At 42.4% G+C, this 19,941-nt stretch overlaps 1 protein-coding gene across 2 annotated transcripts in view; it reads right to left on the bottom strand.

Moving 5' to 3' along the window:
* Nucleotides 1-19,941, bottom strand: part of SRR (serine racemase) — a 168,397-nt gene that overhangs the window by 66,138 nt on the left and 82,318 nt on the right. For both annotated transcript variants that reach the window (XM_044088387.1, XM_044088388.1), the window contains exon 5: nucleotides 14,421-14,566. In XM_044088387.1, coding sequence (XP_043944322.1) covers nucleotides 14,421-14,566 — 146 coding nt within the window. The remainder of the gene's footprint in view (nucleotides 1-14,420; nucleotides 14,567-19,941) is intronic.

Here is a 19,941-nt window from a genome sequence, read left to right as displayed (position 1 = left end):
ATGTCACTTTTAGATGCATTCTTCCATATGATGCTAATACTTTTAAAACACAGGACATAATCAAGAAACATTTCTTTATGCGGAACTATATCCCTGCTTTTAAAGATATCACAGTAGAAAATCTAATGCTTGGATATGAGAACACCAATAATCTTAAACAATTACTATGTTACAAAGAACAGGCAAGATATGCTAACAAAAAGTACAGTTTTGTACCTACCATAAATGTAGATGTCCGATAGACATGCAACTGCAGTCATAACATGTGGGTTGTCCTGCCTCAGGCAGCCCTCGGTCGGCCAGATTCCAAAGTCTGGGTCCGACGTCGGCTGATGTCGCATTTCTCTCCGACGTTAGAGCGGCTGGAGTACATAAGCATCAGCCGACGCCATGTTTTTCAGTGTTTCTTGCCCCAGATGCCAGGTGCCCTCCAAGGAAGGCTGTAATCAAATTGGAAGACAAAAACAGGATTCCAAACAAATAAATGAGCAATAAAACAAATACACCATAACAGATATCCCCAGCTAAGAGTAACAGGGATAGGAGTGGACCCCAGGCATAGAGGGGTATGGAGGGAGGGAAAATCCGACTGCAGTTGCATGTCTATCGGACATCTACATTTATGGTAGGTACAAAACTGTACTATGTCCTTCAAGAATGCAACTGCAGTCATAACATGTGGGTAGAATACCATAACTTAGCTGGGGGAGGAGGTATGCTCTAGGAAAGAGATGGTGTGGCAATCAAACCCTGCATGACTGCCGAAGCAAAGCCTGCTCTGGATCTGGAGTATAGAGGGAGATTGTAGTGTTTGGAGAATGTATGCACGGAGCTCCATGTAGCAGCTTCTAGAATGTCCTTGGTAGGCACCCCTCTTAAGAATGCTGTAGAGGTGGCTGTAGCTCTGGTGGAATGTGGTCTGACATTGGCTGGAACAGTCTTTCCATGAAAGGAATAACAGAAGCTGATGCAATGTCCAATCCATTTAGAAATAGTCTGTTTTGAAATTGCTTTTCCTAGGACTGCAGGGGCGTAAGCTACAAAAAGTTGTTCAGACTTCCTACTGGCCTTGGTTCTGTCCAGGTAGTATCGAAGTGGTCTGTGAATGTCCAAGGTATGCAACAGTCTTTCCCCCTTATTCTCAGGATTGGGGAAGAAAGCAGGCAGATGAATGGCTTGATTTAAAGAAACCCTAGATACCACCTTTGGCATAAAAGTAGGGTTGGTCCTTAATGAAACCCTGTCTCTATGAAAAATAATAAAGGGTGGTATTGCCATTAGGGCCTGTAGCTCCGAAACCCTTCTTGCTGAGGTAATTGCCAACAGGAAAGCTGTCTTCCATGAGAGAAACTGCAAGTCAACTGAAGCTGCTGGCTCAAATGGAGGTAGAGTCAGTTTTTCTAAGACAAAATTGAGGTCCCAGGCTGGCACTGGGGCCTTTCTTGGTGGCTTAATGTTCTTGATTCCCCTGAGGAATTGTCTTAGTAAGGGGTGAGAGAAAACAGGAGGATCAGTGTTGTATCTAGCTGAAATAGCAGATGCATGTATCTTTATGGAAGAATATGAGAGGACGTTCTTTAACATATCTGCCAAATATTCCAAGATGAGTGGGATGTTCAACAATGATGCATCATGTCCCTTGCTGGTATTCCAATTGCTGAATCTTTTCCACTTTGCTAAGTAAACCTTTCTGGTGGATGGTCTTCGAGCCTCTGTTAGTATCCGCTGAACTTCCTTGGAGAGAGATAAGCTGAAGTTATTTATGGGATCTCCCAGGTTGTTAGCTGCAGTGTCTGAAGATTTGGATGCAGTGTTTCGAAATTGTGTTGAGTCAAAAGTAGAGGCCACTGGGGGAGGGCCCACCTCCTGGTGTGATATATGCTCCGTAGTAGTGGGTACCAGTGTTGTCTTGGCCAATCTGGAGCTATTATGATTCCCTTGGGCTTCTCTGCTTTGATCTTTAGTAATACTGAGGTCATCAGTGGCAGAGGTGGGAATGCATAGATTGCTAGGGAGTTCCAGTTGAATGAGAGGGCATCTATTTTCCAAGCTTTTGGATGGTATGTCCTTGTGCAAAATTTTGGTAGAAGATGGTTGAGGTGAGAGGCAAATAGGTCCACTTCTGGCTTGCCCCATGTCGAAGTGAGTTGTCTGAAGGCCTTCGGATGTAACCTCCACTCGTGTGGATCTGTGAAATTCCTGCTTAGGCTGTCCGCCAACACATTGTCTTTTCCTGGAACAAACTGGGATTGTAACTGGATGTTTAGGCTCAGTGATTTCTCCCAAAGCTGCATTGTCAGTCTGCAAAGGGGGTAAGAGTGGGTGCCCCCCTTCTTGTTTATGTACCACATCACAGTGGTGTTGTCTGTCCATATCATTAAATGGCCTTGCTGGAGTTGGTGTTGAAAAGCCACGATGGCATGCATTACTGCCAGCATTTCCTTTTGGTTTATATGCAGATGTGTTTCCTTTGGAGACCATTGTCCTTGTATACACCTGCCTTCCATGTGCGCCCCCCCCATCCAAGGTCTGAGGCGTCTGTAGTCATGGTCTGTGTTATCTGTGGTTTTTTGAATGACATACCTGTGTTTTCCTGGCTCATCGAGGCCCACCATAGGAATTCCTTTTGTAGGCATGGAATGAGTGGTATGATTGTCTCCAAGTTGTTGCTGTGTTGAGACCAAATGCTTTTTAGGTACCATTGAAGCTTTCTCATGTGTAGTTTTGCTAATGGAACCAGTAGAATGCAGGATGCCATGTAACCCAGGGCCTGTAGGAATCTCCTTCCAGTCATCTGGGTGAGTTTTGCTAAACCTTTGAAGTAATGAGTTAACTTCTCTTGCTTGTCTTCTGTCAGGTAAGCCATCTGAGAGGCTGTGTCTAGTTTGGCTCCTAAGAAGATTATTTGCTGGGATGGCTGCAGTCTTGACTTTTGGAAGTTGACTGTGTATCCCAGAGCTTGAAGTAATCGTATGACATAATCCAGGTTTTTTGTCAACATCAATTTGTCGTCCGCTTGTATGAGGCAGTCGTCCAGGTACGGGTAAATTTGTATACCCTGGAGCCTGCAATGAGCAATTACTGAAGCCAGGCATTTTGTAAATACTCTGGGCGCAGTAGATAAGCCAAATGGCAATGCTGAGAACTGATAATGCTCTGGCCCTGCAAGAAATCTGAGGTATCTTCTGCAGCTGTGTCTGATAGGGACATGCAGGTATGCCTCCTTGAGGTCCAGAGTAATCAGCCACGACTCCTTGCCCAGCATGGGAAGGAGTTGCTGTAGAGTCAGCATTTTGAACTTTGGTACTATGAGAAAGGTGTTTAATGCGGACAAGTCCAGTATTGGTCTCCATTGAGATTCTTTTCTTGGAACAAGGAACAGTCTTGAGTAAAACCCTGGTCTTGTTCTTGTTGTGGAACTCTTTCTATTGCTTTCATTCGAGTCAGCAGAGTGATTTGCTTGATAGCCTCTGCCCTCTGATTTTGTGGTAGGTTTGGCATGCCTTGTTTTCTTGGTAAGGTATGAAAATGAAACCTGTACCCTCGGTCTATAATGTCCAAAATCCATTTGTCCTTTGTCAGTCTGTGCCAGTTTTCTGCAAACAGAGATAATTTCCCGCCCAAGGGAGCTTCTAGTTGTTCCCTGGTAGGCGGTAGTAGAGGAAAGTCATTGAGTTTGTGGTTGTTGGGCAGGTGGAACCCCTGCGTCACTTCTTTGGTTTCCTGGCTGCCATTGTCGTCCCCTGTAAGGGCCTCTGTATTGGCCTCTTCCTCGGCCACGTCTGTTCTTACCCCTTTGAAACTTTTCTGGATTAGGAAAGGACCAGTTTTTTGAGGGCCAATTCCTACTGAATCTGGGGGGTTGAACCTGGAGGAAATCTTTCACAGTCTGAACTGATTTTGCTTTTTCTTCGATGGTCTTTAACACATCCTTAGCATTTGCACCAAAAACTTGTTCTTTTCCAAAGGTGCATCCAGAAGTTTTGCTTTTACATGATCTGGTAGAGGTTGATCTTTTAACCAAGCATGTCTACGAATCACTGCCCCTGTCATAGCTGCCCTACATGAAGCTTCCAGTGCATCATATCCACACTGCAGGAAGTGATTGCTTACTTGCTGAGTGTTATGTACAGCTTCCTGCAAAGTCTTCCTGTCTAAAGGATCAGGAGAAGCTAATGTTTTTTGTAAATCTTCTAAGAGATAATCCTGATATTGTAACATATGAAAAAGGCAATTTAAAGCTCTCATAGATAAGGTAGTGGATGTGTAAACCTTTTGCCCCATCTCTCTAATGACCTCGCTTCCCTGTTGGAGGGCAAAGGATTTTTGAGGTGGAGGCTGAAACTCCTTTAGGCCCCTGTGAAATAGTTTCCAAATCAGCAGTATGGGCCCTGAATAAATGGGAATGAGTTTCTGGGACCCTGTAATACCTGTCTGGCTTGGCTGGAGCAGGAGGAAGAGAATCAGGGTAGCACTAGAGTCAGAATACAAATCATCCAGAACATCAAGTACAGGAGGAATAGCTAAGGGCCTGTGCTGAGGCTTCTTAAGGAAAGTCCTCAGGCGTTTCCTAGAATCAGAATATTCCTGACCTTGCCACTTGAAATGTTCCCTCATGGTGTGCAGAACTTCCCCAAAAGAAATATCCTCCGGGGGGGGCCGAAGGGATGGAATCTTCTGCATCCGAGTCCTCATAGGTCTGGAAGAGCTCTTCCTGGCTATCAGAGTGGACAGAGCCCTCAGAATCTTCATCTGAAGGAGTAGGGTCAGAGGGTTCAACCCAGGGCCTTTTATCAGGAGGAGGCTGGGATGCTCTCTCAGGATGGGCCTGTGAACCTCTAATCATGGAAATTAAATCAGCAGCCATGGACATAATTTGTGTCTCCGGAGTCGGCTGAGGTAAGGATTTAGAAGTAATATGCTTTGTTTTGCTGGCTGCCTTAGCCCTAGTGTAGGCCTTAATAGACATGGCCATAGGAGGCCTGGCAGCTCCACGTGCAGGAGTGACCTTGTCTACAGCAATGGTCTCGGGCATTTCCTCGGTTTCGGTATCCGGAGGAAAATCTATAACTGGCGTCGGAGTAATGTCTGGAATCGGAGTCGTCGGTAATGCGATGTCCTCGGTTCGAAGCGGTGGAGAGACCGTCTCAGAGGGAACCGGAGCACTCGCGCTAGGTTTTGGCGTGGAGTCGGTGGTAGATGCGGGCCGAGGATGTCGGTCCCGGTCTTTTCGCTTTTTGGGAGTTTGCGATGTCGGAAGATCCGACGGCATGGTGTATCGCCGAAAAAATCTTCAGCGAACTCCGCCCGGCGCCTGAGAGTGCGCTTGTTGAAGCGAGCACAGGCTACACAGGCCGAGACGTCGTGGTCTGGGCCCAGGCAAGGGAGGCAGTAAGAGTGGAAATCTTTATGAGGTATTTGTTTACCACAAAAAAGACAATTGTTAACTTTTTCAGTAATTTCTGACATCGGCTGAGGCAAGAAAAGGTCCCCAACGGGGTACTTAGCTTTTTTGATGACTTCGGTATCGTAGAATACAGGAGCTGACCGACCGGCACTTGCGAACTGCTTCTACTTCAGGCACCGCGCGGCAAGAAAGACTGAAGAAAATGGCATCGGCTGATGCTTATGTACTCCAGCCGCTCTGACGTCGGAGAGAAATGCGACATCAGCCGACGTCGGACCCAGACTTTGGAATCCGGCCGACCGAGGGCTGCCTGAGGCAGGACAACCCACATGTTATGACTGCAGTTGCATTCTTGAAGGACATCAGTAATTAAGTAGAAAGGCACACAAAAAATGTAGTAACTGCCATTTTTGTAAAAAAAAAAAAAAAAAAAAAAAAAAAAAAAAAATTATATATATTTATGATGTACACACACACACACACACACACACACACACACACACACACACACACACACACACACACACACACACACACACACTCTGAATCATTATTTGAACATTGTTACATAAACCATTCCACCTTAGAATCCATGGGACCTGTAACACCAATAATATTACATATACGTCTAAATGCACACAATGTGAGGCATTTTACATAGGAAAGACAAGAGAAAACTAAAGGAAAGGATATGCAAGCATCTTTCAGACATACGACGAGTAGATATTAATGCACTTTATCGACACATTAAGAAGACAAATATTTCTCATGAATTTAGATTTTTTATTTTACAGAATGTGCATGAACACATAAGAGAGGGTGGTTTTACAAATCAAATAGAAGTTTTAGAGAACAAATGGATATCACAATTTAAAGCACACCAACCCCCAGGTCTTAATGACGCTGTTACCATAAAACCTGTTTTGAAAGAAAAATATAACAAAATTTTAACGTAATTTCTGTTTTTATATACTTCGATATTTTAAGTTTTTAAAACATTGTTAGGCATTTTATTGTTTAATTGGATTCTATTAAGCTTTCAGGGTCACATGACTTCATCTTGATTATAAATGTTATGCATAACTGATATTCTGATTATATGACTAAAGAAGCCTGAAAGGTGAAAGTTTGTTTTACTAACAGTAAAGTGAAATAAAGCAGATTTTTTGTTACTTTTCGATTGTTGTAGTGCTGTTTTTACATTTTTTTAATGTATATCTACGTTTGGTAATACGGCTTTATTTAAGTGGTGGAATTCCTTTTGACATTATCAGAATTTCTGGAACAGGTCTTTCTAGCCTTAGATAAAGCACTCAGGATCTGTTTGGAGATGATCATGGGATTGGTTCAGGTGTACTAAAGTTTTCTTGAAAGTTAGGAAGGAAATAGTAGAGTAAAGTTAGAGCTGAATTTATCTGCCAATATGTTGGTTATGTCATCAGGAGAAGAGTACTTGTTCTATGTATTAGCTCTAAGCATTTTTACGCATGGCTTGTCCTCTCTCAGTAATTTGGATCTATGGAATACAATTGGAGGGTAAAAGTATTTAAATAGCTTACACAACGGATACATTTATACTACTGACAATAGCAATGAAAGTGTGTATACAGGGGAAGGGGTGGCATTTGGTAGACAAATTAACAAAGGGCAGGCAAGAACAGAGACACTGGCCTTAAAGACATGTCAGAATAGGAGGGTGGGGAAAATAAGCAAAACAAATAACAAGCCAGATGAAATCAGACTTTGAAACTTGTAGCTAAACCTCCCTCTCATAAAGGTTATATACTACAAAAAAACTGATGCCCAGTAACTGGTTGAACTACTGTAACTGTTTTAGCCAAGAACAAAATATTGCACTAACAGTAAAATGCTTTACAAACAATCCTAGTCTCATATGCTAAACTGCCCATCTCCTCATATCTGGAAAACTCTACAGCTGATGTGAACAGTGTGTCTGATGTCAGCCTGTAAAGTGAGAAGGTGGGTTTGCTTTAGATTCTCCCATTTTCTTAGACTCTGTACAATTAGAAACAGTACATTTAGAGAAGCTGCGGTGGTGCAGCAGTAGTGTTGTCGCCTCACAGCAAGAGGTTCTCCCGTTCGATTCTCGGCTGGAGCGCTTTGTGTGTGGAGTCTGCATGTCCTCCCCGCAGTCGAGTGGCGTTTGAAAGACATGCGTAAATGGGCATGCCTTCATTGAAGGTTGGGCGTCGAACTGGCACCTCTGCACTGTAAAAATCTACTGCCAATCATTAGCGGACCGGAGTTGTGCTCTGGCGACCCCTAACTGGAATAAAGCCGAAAGAATAAGAACAACATTTAGAGATTGTGGGCGAGACAGTTGAACCCCCAACCAGTGCATTGAGGTACAGGACTTAAGTCCCTCTGCAAAAACAAATGATTAAACTTAAGTGTTTGCTCTACTTTGTGTAAGCAATGTTTAGCAGTTACGATATTTTGCTTTTATGATTATTTGCTTTACAATGTTTCTAGTATCAGTATAGCAGGGCATCATATCCTGTTATGATAACCTATTACTATTAAATTGAAATGATCAATTAAGGACTCATTCATAAGATAGAAGAGGTCACTTAAGGTTAATCATTTGTGAACTGAGAACTAAACCTTCTATTTAAGGGGTAAAATAAAACATTTCAGAGCTTTACCAGAAAGGCTCATCCAGACTCTGCTACATTTTGTTGTGAAGGAAAGGTTAGTTTTCTTTTATTTTTTGTATTTTGTATTACTTTATTTCCTTTTTATATTTTGAATACTGTGGTTTGTTTTCTTTACCTTGTGTTATTACTTGCATTCTGCTTTAACAGCATATTAAAACTTCAAAAGAGACCACAGCTCTGTCTCTTCTGAGTCAGGCAGAAATTAGAACAGAGTCAGACAGAAATTAGAACTGATCAATTAAGGACTCATTCATAAGATAGAAGAGGTCACTTCAGGTTAATCATTTGTGAACTGAGGGGGTGGAGCTAGGAACTAAACCTTCTATTTAAGGGGTAAAATAAAACATTTCAGAGCTTTACCAGAAAGGCTCATCCAGACTCTGCTACACTTTGCTGTGCAGGAAAGGTTAGTTTGCTTTTATTTTTTTTTATTTTGTATTACTTTATTGCCTTTTTATATTTTGAATACTGTGGTTTGTTTTCTTTACCTTGTGTTTTACTTGCATTCTGCTTTAACAGCATATTAAAACTTCAAAAGAGACCACAGCTCTGTCTCTTCTGAGTCAGGCAGAATTTTTTTCCCGCCCTCCCACACAGTTACAGTTGTCTTGTTAAATACCACTGTCTTTCTAGTTGCCTGCCTCTTATGTTAATCTGACCATATATCTCATTTCCTCTCTACTTTCACTGGCTTGTGTGAGTAATCACAAAATCATTTTTGAAATCCCCCCCCCTTCAACTATTTAAATTTATTGGCCATCCTACTGTATTCCATAGTACCAGAATACAAAAGTGACCACCCCTTTCAATCCATCTTGCTGTTTTAAAAATAGTAACTCTCCACTAAATCTTAACTTTTTAAACAGGTAAAACTTAAGTTACCTACTTTCCTATCTAACTTCTCTAGTGCACACTGCAGTGTGCATTTTTTTTCATCTTACCTTTAAGCATCCCTGTGACTAGCACTTGCTCTAATACCTGCTGGAAAGCACTAGGAAGCCTTAAACAGATACAAGCACTCAACTCTCCTTGTTAATAAGGCAAAATTAATAGTAGGCACTAAACAGCCTATAATTGCAAAGTACCTTGCTTAGGTAAGGCAAAACAGCTCCTGTACTTCACACAAAAAAAAAAAAAAAAAAAAAAGCACCAAACCAGGCATGTCCACGGGTCAGCTTCCGGTGATTTCTCCTGTCCACCTGGTGAATCTGGGTATACTGGGGCAATGCAGCAATTGCCTCATGTACACAGACAACCCTCTCCTCCTACCACCCAAGACTATAACCTGTGAGAAATGCACTTACATAGCCAAAATGGAAGCAAAGCTCTCTCCACCCAAGATTGTGCTAGACAGTCAAGAGGAGAAGGTTTAACTCCCACACTACACCTCAAGCAACACATCGCCCTTCTAAGCACAGACCACCAACACCCACATATAGCAACACTAAATCCACATATGCAGAGGCCCTTAACTGTAACCTGCCCAAGCAAAAATTACCTCTGAAGCTGAACCGCAAACAAACATCAATCACAACCAAAGTGTCACATAGTTCACAACACCAGTGTGCCACCCAGCAACAGCCCCTAAGGCAAGACAACGTACCTAACACTTTAGTCATAGGCGACTCTGTAGTACGGCACACTGATGTCCCACTCACCAGGTTGAACAAGGAGAAAATTACAGTCAGCTGCCTGTCGGGTGCCAGGATCCGCCACTTCGCGCATGCACTCAATTCACTCCACAACAAGTACAAATATGACTCTGTCATTGTCCATGTTGGAGTGAATGACTTGAGACGTACCTCCCTGGACTACATGAAAAGAGACATGGAAGAGCTCTCGGATCATGTGGCCCAGGCAGGTATGACCCTAGCTCTGAGTAGCATCCTGCCTTTGCCCAGAATGATACCACAATATAAGGACAAAATGATTGACTTCAACAATTGGCTAAGCTTCTGGTGTCATTCAAAGGGGATCCAGTATCTGTCTGCCTGGGACGACATGACAGACAGACCACGATGCTTTGCCAGAGATGGTCTGCACCTGTTGCCCCTGGGATTCAGGTTACTGGCTAAGGCTCTTGCCACCCCTATAGTGCCTTTTTAGGCAAAGTTCAAAGGACAAAACCACCACCGTAACAGGTACAATCATGCAAAATCTGAAGGTAATGCTACTCAATGCTAGAAGTCTAAACCTCAAAATGCACTCTCTCAAGGCACTCCTAAAAATGGAGAACATCGATATCTGTGCAGTAAATGAGACCTGGTTCAAGGCTCCAGAGAGCACCCCTGCAATACCAGGCTACAACTCTTACCACACTTTTCGGCCACCAAACCAGGAACGAAACACTAAAGTTGGAGTGTCAATATTCACCAAGGATATTCACACCACCAGGCTAGTTGCCCAACACAATGCATCTGAAATTCTCCAAGTGCAACTAACACTAGGTAAGACTGCAATCCAAATTGTAGCTTGCTACAGATCCCCCAACATACCCCAAGATTCTCACTACACCTTTCTAAACATACTGGAAAATGTTAAGATAGAACCAAACACCCTAATACTGGGTGATTTTAACTACCCTGCCATTAACTGGGAAAACTACTCATGTACCAACACCTTTGCCCAACGGTTCTTGGAATTCATAAATTCCAACCCCCTGGATCAACTAATCCATAGTCCCATCAGAGGCTCCAATATCCTAGACCTGGTCATTACCAACATGGGAAATTGATGCTCCACAACTATGGTCACCACCTCGTTAGTCAGGTCTGACCATAAGCTAATCACCCTTAACATCCACATCCCACCCCCACTCCCCAGTAAGGAAACCTCCATAAAAAACTTCTCCAAAGCCAACTTCATGCTACTCAAGTCAGAAGTGACAGACTTCATGATACCCATGCAGACAGGATCTGAAAGTTCAACTGCTGAATCCTACACTAAGGCACTGTACGAGCACATCCACTCATGCATGAATCGTGCCATCCCAAATAGAACCAAGATGCTCTCATCCAAAAAAAGGAAGCCAATCTGGTGGTCCCCTGCCATAAACAAACTTTAGAACAAAAGGAAGAAACTGTTGCAAAAAAGAGGAAAATCCCAGATGCAAAAAACTCCCTTACCAGCCTCAGTAAGAAACTGAGATCCCTCATAAAATCCTCCAAAGCTAGTTACGAAAATAAAATTGCCAAAGATTCCAAAGACAACCACAAGGCATTCTATAATTATGTCAAGAATATAAATGGCAATGCTCAGATCTGCTCTGAGCTAAAACAGAATGGCATTAAATATACTGATCCCAAGGATATTGCCAATATCCTGGCAGATCGATTCAGTGCCAACTTCAACCCCCTCTCACCCCCTAAGTGGCCCATCTCAATACCGGAAGATTGCTAAATTCCGGTAATAACGGCCATATAAAAAACGCACTCTCCAAAGCTAAGAATACAGCATCCATGGGACCAGATGACATCCCGTGCTGTGTACTACATGGACTACAATATGAACTGGCACCTCACTTAAGTCTCATGTTTAATCATAGCCTCACTTCAGGTTTCATGCCCACTGAGTGGCGCAGAGCTACAGTTATCCCACTCCACAAGGGGGGAACCACCTTGGATCCCGGAAACTACCATCCCATCAGTCTGACGAGCCTTATCTGCAAGGCCATGGAGCGTATTATCATGGAAGTTATAAACAAAGACATTGGCAACCTTCAAACACTGGACCCCACCCAGTTTGGGTTCGTGAAGGGCCAATCTTTTCTCCTGAACCTGACTGACTTCTTCGAATCAGTCTCCAGACCCATGGACAAGGGTAAGGTGGTCCACACAGCCTATCTAGACCTTGCCAAGGCCTTTGACACCATCCCCCACTCTGGAATCATAGATAAACTTACTAAGTTGGGCATTAATCCCTACGTCACCCAATGGGTTGCTAACTAGCTTACTGATTGAACCCACACTGTAAAAGCAGACGACTCCAAATCCAGCTCCAGACAAGTGACAAGTGGAGTACCTCAGGGTTCAGTCTTGGGACCGCTCTTGTATGGCATCTACTTTTCTGAAGTACAGGCCAGCACTAAGGGACTCTGGCTAACAAAGTTTGCAGATGACTGCAAACTGGGAGCCATTACTGAATCCCCAAATGATGTGGATACTCTACAAAAGGGCTTTAGAGAAACAGATGCTTGGTGCCAGAGCCATGGGCTCAAGCTCAATGCCAAGAAATGTATAGTTATCCCCTTTGGGAAAAAACATGTACCTGTGAATTACCATATAGGTGGCAGTACACTAAACACCGAAAGTGTGATAAGAGACTTGGGGACACACGTGGACAGTGGTCTCACCTTCGATAACCACATCGCCACAACAATCAGAAAATCCTTCTATGTGGCACACCTCATCACTAAGGGCTTTTCATGTAGAAAAAAGGAGGTCATTGTCCCACTGTACTCATCCCTCATTAGACCCATTATAGAATACAACACCCTGTTTGGTATATACCTCTCAAGACATCTACAATGACTGGAAAGGCCACATAAATACCTCACTAAAAGAATCACAGGCCAAAAGCAGATGCCCTACACTGACCGCCTTAAAAAACTCCAGCTATACTGTGTCGCATATCATCTACTCAGAGGCGATCTCTGCTCAACATACAAGGCCATGTCAAACCCAGAGCTGTTGGACATGCTACACTTAAAGAAATGCCAATCCCTCAGAGCCACACGCTCCAGGGATCTAAACCTTGTCATCACAATAAACAAAACATGCTGGAAGGATAGGTTCCTGACCCAGAGACTCCCCAGACTCTGGAATAGATTGCCCATACATGTCAAGCAGAGTGCCTCTTTGGCCCTCTTCAAAAGGAACCTTGACGATTGGATGGGAGAAAGGAAATTCACCCTGGGGATCAAGTCAGTTGCCCTGCTAGACAGAGGTCCAGGGAAGCAAACAGTGTGGGAAGAAATAGCCAGGGAATTGTTATGGCTAGGCTTATATAGGCCCTAGGGCTGATAGCTTAGTACCAACCTATGAACTTAGGCACACAGGTTGATAGCAACCTGACTTTTGACCAGGACGTTGACTCTTATTGTACGGAAGGCATTCTACATGGCCCACCTCATAAATAAGGGTATTTCATCCAGGAACAAGGAGATCAAAACATCCCTGTACTCCTCCCTTATCAGACCCATTATCGAGTACAATGCCCCCTTTGGCATGTACCTTGCCAAGCATATGCAGCAGTTGGAAAGACAACAGAGGTTCCTGACCAGGAAAATCCAGGGTCTCAAACACCTACCCTATACAGATAGGCTAAAACCCTTATCCCTCTACTCAGTCTCATACAAACTGCTCAGAGGTGAGGTGTGTCTGGCATGCAAGGCCATTTCAGACTCAGCCTTGACGGAGTTCCTCCATACCCATAAGACAAACTCCACTCGTGCAAGTCACACACAAGGCCTTAACCTGGTCTGTGACATTAATAGAACTTGTTGGCAGGATAGATTTGTGTCCCAAAGACTCCCCCATCTGTGGAATAGACTCCCTCTCAATGTCAAGCAGAGTACCTCTCTAGCCCTCTTTAAAAGGAACCTGGATGACTGGATGGGAAGCAGAAAATATATCCTGGGATCCCAACTGTGTCCCTGCTGGACAGGGGAAACAGGTGTTGACTTTGAGATAACATGGTTGAAATTCTTGGCTAGGCTTATAAGGGCCTCTGGGCCAATAGCCTAGTCACATCCTATGAACCTATGAACCTATTATGTATTTAACGGAATTTGAAATATTTAGAAATCAGCTCTTAACATCTGTCTTGGAAGCAGCAGTAGCATTATACAAGTAAAAAAATAAAGTCATTAAGTATAGCTGTATCAATGATTAATATTATAACAAGTTGTTGTGGTTTGTCTTTCGGCTTTTCCCGGTTAGGGGTTGCCACAGCGGAAATCCGGTCCAATAATGATTGGCAGTTGTTTTTTATGGTGTCGAGTTGCCAGCCCGACGTCCAACCTTCAATGAAGGCACGCCCATTCAACGCATATCTTTCGAATGCCCACTCGACCGTGGGGAGGGCCTGCAGACTCCAGACAGAAGGCACTCCCACCCCAAGCCGAGAAATGAATGGGAGAACCTCTTGCTGTGAGGCAACAACGCTACCGCTGCACCACTGCGGACGTATTACTATTACTATTATAACAAGAAAGAAATAAAAAAATAAAAACACTGCACATTAAGTACCTCGTCATCTTAGAATTTAAATGTCATGAGCTTCTAAATATAATCAACAAGTGACTCGGCTTCAAGGACTGTAAGTAAATGATTTACCTCCTTCTGGTTCCACTCCATATATCCTTACATTAGGACACTGAAGTTTGACTGCAGCAGATACACCAGCAAGTAAGCCTCCACCTCCACAAGATATGACAATGACATCAAGATTAGGAACATCTTCAAGAATTTCAAAACCAAGGCTGTAGAACAGAGATTTTTAAAAGAAGAATAATCAAAGAAAAGCAAGATATTCATATGATAGTAATGATGCTTTAACCATTTGAATAGCCTTTTATAGGTTTCCTTTAAATAACAAAATTCACAGAAATTAAAAATGTAACTTACAGTTACTGAAAGGTTCATGTTTTTTTATCTGATTTGAGTAAGTTACAAATATCTAAGACACTGACTGAAAAATGGCCATGGCCTATTCAGTCTAAGTCCTGTAGCTAGACCATATGATGGTTTCCACTATCCAGTCCTAAATCAATGTTTTGCATGTACCCTTAAACTGGCCTACTCTTTACCACTGCTTTAAGTAATCTACTGCAGGGGACTAGAGGCTTGAATCACCACACCTTCCAACTTCCCCTTATCTCCCTTTCTCCTCTTACTCTATACCTCTATTTCTATGACATTCCATGGCAATGCAATGCAAGCACATCAGAACCTCTTTCAGTGTCTGCAGGCATAGCAAGCAAAGTTATCCAGCGTTTCCTAGTCTCTCCATCCTCACCAATTTGTTAGCTCTTCACTGTGGGCTATGGACTACCTCCATTTCCCTACACTGCCAGAATACACTGTGCATGACAATGGGAAGGAATATGTTGGCAAAGTGAGAGTGGCATCAGTATTTTTCAAAACTATTCCAACATATTACATTTATTTTGTTTTTGCTCCCATTCCCCAGGTCCTCACCCACTGGCTCATCTAGCTGCACCCAACTGGCCCATTTATTCTGGAAGGATGGGAGCTGGGCATTCCTGGCTTAACCAAGAGCCATATGGTCAGTTCAATCCTACCTGGGAATCCTCTTCAAATTTTCATTCCCCATCAACAGCTGACTGACGAGAGAGCAGGCCAACCTGTTGATCTTGGGGTTAGGGTAGGGGTGGAAGGCTGTCTACCCCTCCAATTTCCAGAAGGAAAGTGTGCCTCCACATGAAGACTTCACCCTGGTTTTCATTGCAACTGCACTTTGACAGTGTGAACATGGCATGCTCAGACTCATCTGGATGTAGAATCTAATGCTCCCACAAGGAGTCAGCAATGTTATGAGCCACAGCTGTCTCCATCCTTTTAGGACTGGTGAACTTGTTACTGCTGCAGCTCGCAACCATCCTCCCTCACCAGCTGCTACAAGAACACAGGTCATTAACTGAACCTGGATTGCCTGCAGTGCAGTCAGGGCTTTATCCTTCTATACCATCGAGCTGACTTGCAACATGTGGACAGAGCCTTGATCTTGCAGTGGTACCAGTCTAGAAATGTGGGAGGAAAGCACTTTAGACTAAAACAATTTTATACCCATCAGCCTGACCAGTGTTCTTTGAAAAATCATGAAGAGTCATCACAACCTACACAAAAGACAGAGAAGCCACCTCTCTCATATATGAAACAATACAAGTTTGTTACTGGGGAGATTTTGTCTTTTGAAACGTGTGTCATGTTTGAAGAGGTGATAGCAGCATTTGATGAAAAAGTGACACTGCATGCTGGTTATCTTGCCAAGGCATTTTATACTAGTCCACATAAATGTTAAACCCCTTGTAGCAGTGGGCAAAACACTAGTTAAACAATAGGAAACAAGTGGTGTCCCACAGGACTCTCTAACAGTTGCTTTTTTGGACTATTCTCCTCCGACATAAAAGTGAGAAATGGGCTCTTGTTAACTACATATACTGATAAAAGCAAATAAGGTAAACCTGTCCCCATCACACCGAGGGATAAAGCCCTGACTGCAGCCCAGATGACCCATGCTGGGCTACCAGAAAGGGAGCTGGAGGTACCAGGTATGGGAGGATAGCAGAGTGGCCGACACTACTTCACTCATCCTGGAGGGAAGGAGACAACCTGTCTTGCTGCAATCACAGTACCAAGAACAAGTTCAGCCCCACATTGCAAACAGCATTCCTCTTGGTTATGAGGTTGCATATGCACAGAAGCACACAATCACCTCTCAAAGGCCACCACAGCATAGCTCGTAAGGCTACTGTGGGGGTGGGGATGGGGAAATGAATTAGGGCATACCCTCTCACTGGCAGTGGTTTGACTCTGCCCAGAATTGTTGATCTCCACAGTGGCCCTGGATGTGGGTCAAGTAGAGCTTCAGGGTGGCTACAGCAGGTTCAATAGACCTGGTGAATAAGGACTGGAGCTAGCAGCAGCTAATGGTCAGCTGTGGAGAACGGGCAGAGTAAATAGGGCAACATAATTAGTTCAGGAGCTTTTTCCAAGACCATCTATAAAATGCATACCTGGTGAAGCAGTACTAGCCTCATCTTTAATGTGAATACATGGAAAATTGTAAGACTAATCTAAAGGATATATGTTATGGTTATAAACCAAATGCTCAAATCATACAAAATAACACCATCACCAAAGAACTAGGGACAATGTCAGACAAGCAATTTAAACTCCGACAGTACAAATTTTCCAAATTCAGCAAACCATATTCTGTGCCCCATCTAATTCTAAAGTACAGCACTTCAAGGAATCACTGCATCATTTTATACCACACTTATTTGACCCATTACTGAATACAAGCCACCTGAAACAACCTAAAAAGATACAATTTCTAGGAAATGTCATTATATTCTAGCCCTTACAGGTTACTTAATGTGACCTCTGCCTAGTCTATACTGCAACATCTTATACAGTTCTATGTACGAACTACACTGCTTGAGGTATCACACTGGAGAAACAAATATGAAAACGAAATATCAGAAATGGAAAAATATGGCAAATTATATAACACTTTCCACATTATGAAATAACCTTTCCACTTACAGTCAGAACCATGTCTAAGTGGTCATTTTTTTTTTTTTTGCATTGGGATATACCCCTTGTGTTGTTATTTATACAGTGCTATTTCATTTATTTATTTTGTTAACTGGCAGCTGCATTTTAATTAATATTTGTTGTATTGAGAGGTCTCTCTACAGCATCATACATTCCAGTCTACTGATTTTTACTATACCTATGACCTTTCCATACAGCCTAAGTTGACTGTCTCCGTACACTTCTTCTCGGTGACTTTCTGTTTGACTAGAAGCTTGCTTACCAGTGGACTTTCAAACAGCATAATATCAGTGTAATAATCTGTAACCCACGTTCACAGTAAGAAACTGATAGATGTCATCCTACTTTATAGTGTTACAATCTGATTCGTTAAGTCTTGAGTAGATATACAGATACAAGTCTGTTCACCTTTTTTTGTGATGCTTTAAGGCCAAATGGGTTACAATGAAGAAAAATGAAATCCTGGACCAGTGGATGCAGAATGTGGATCAGTAAAACTCTGCAATACTGGATCTACATACTAGAAGATGAGGGTGGTAGTAAATAACACTGTGCATTTTATGTACTGCACTGTTTTTTTCTTCAATAAACATCTTTTATTAAATTATTATGTATGACATAGGCAATCTTACATTTATATAAATGAAAAACAAACACTGACATCACTTTAGTTGCAAAAATGTAGATCACAGACAACATTTAAACAACTGCAGTTGCAAACATTATAAATCACTTATTATCTATCCAGTCACTGTCAGTTAAGCATATGGCTCATTCAAAGCTTGCCTCTTAAACCTCGTTTCTTCTCTGCATATATTGTTCCCACAATTCCAATTTTTCCTATGTAGTTGCTCCTTCCCTTTTCTAAAGATCCTAATTCCAGTGGTTTTATCTCTGTTACTATATTCACTACTTCTAGTAAAGTTGGCCTAGACTTTGATTTCCATTTTCTAGTAATTGTTTTATTTTGGCAGCCACCATAATTAGACTCAGCAAGGCTTTATACTATGCTAGGCAATTCCGATTCTGTATCGTAGCTCAAAAAAATCATCTCCCTAGTCAATCCAATCCGCTCACCCAGCATCTCTGACAGAGAGGTCGACAGGGAATCCCTAAAGTCTGACAGCTAATTACACTCCCAAAATATATGTTCCCAGCCACTTCTTTCATGCCTGTCACACCTCCAACATTTGCTGTCTACGGAGGAAAAATTCTTTGGAGTCTACTTGGGGTATATAAACACCTATGTAAACACTACCAGGCAAAGATCCTAAATCTTCTAGACTTGAATATTTGGGAGATGTACATATTTGAATATTTGGGAGATGTACATATATTCTCCCCATTGTCTCTTTGTGAGATGCTTATCCAGTCTCTCTTCCCAATCCTTTCTAAGCTCCTCAGATTGATTATTATAATTGTCGCACAATATTTTATATGCTTTACTAATTATTCCTTTTTTAATGGCAGCTTCTGTTCTAGTGTCTATTAAAAACTCCCCAGTGCTGGCCTTTCATTTAGAACCCTCCTATTTATTTCTCTTTGCCTATACCCCGATATCAATCCTTGATAGGGAAGGCAATCTCTAACGTGCAATCTAAATAAATTCTTGGCCTCTTACCATTCTATTACCTTTCCTCTTTCTAATTATTTGCTCCCAATACCTTGGTTCCTTTGCCAGTTTTCTCTAATAAATTCCAGCCCCTCTTGCCTAATATCTGTATCCCTAATCACAATCATCCTTATTAGCAGGATATCTTTTCTCCATTCTCATGCTGGTTTAGTTCTTAAAATACTCCCTGCTATTTTATGAATATAATACTCTGTATGAAGAGTACACATCCAAAATCCCAATCTCTCCATATTTCTTGAGCCCCCCCATATCATCATCATTCCTTTCCACTTTGAATTATAGTTTTCTAACTGTGCTAGTATAAGAGCCTTAACTGTGTTGCTCTAAAGTACCCCCTCACACTGGGTAATCCTAGTCCGCATTGTTCTGCTGGAAGAATCATCTTCTCCCATTTGACCCGTGCGGTCTTCCCTTATAAAATCTTTCAACTCTTTTTTTAATTGCCATCTCCACTGGTTGATAAAAATATGCCTAACCTGTGTAGAAGACTAACGGGGATAAAAACATTTTAATTGCTTATATCTTAGTATCCATATCCATATAACAAAGCTTCCAGTTTCTCAATTTTTGTATTATCTTCTGTTTGTCCTTCTCTGGTTTTGTCATGTATAAAATAATATCATCTACAAGTAATAGGGCCAGCTTTTCCTGACTACCACATCAATTATATCCTTGAATTTCTGAGTCCCTTATTTTCTTTGCCAATGGTCCTAAATGTAATGTGAACAACAAAAGTGGACAACCCTGCCTGGTTCCTCTACTCAAGTAGAAGATATCAAAGATGACCCCACCCACTTTAATTTTCACCACTGATCCCTCATATATACTCCTAATCAACCTTATAATTGCATCAGGGAAAGCAAATGCTTCCATTGCCCTGCTCATGAAGTCCCAGTCTACTCTGTCAAATGCTTTCTCTGC

This window comes from Protopterus annectens, chromosome 11.part0, assembly GCF_019279795.1.
Source record: "Protopterus annectens isolate FY-2018-M chromosome 11.part0, PAN1.0, whole genome shotgun sequence".
NCBI lineage: Eukaryota > Metazoa > Chordata > Ceratodontiformes > Protopteridae > Protopterus > Protopterus annectens.
The sequence above is the reverse complement of the archived record's forward strand: the minus strand, read 5'-3'. Positions and strand labels throughout refer to the sequence as shown.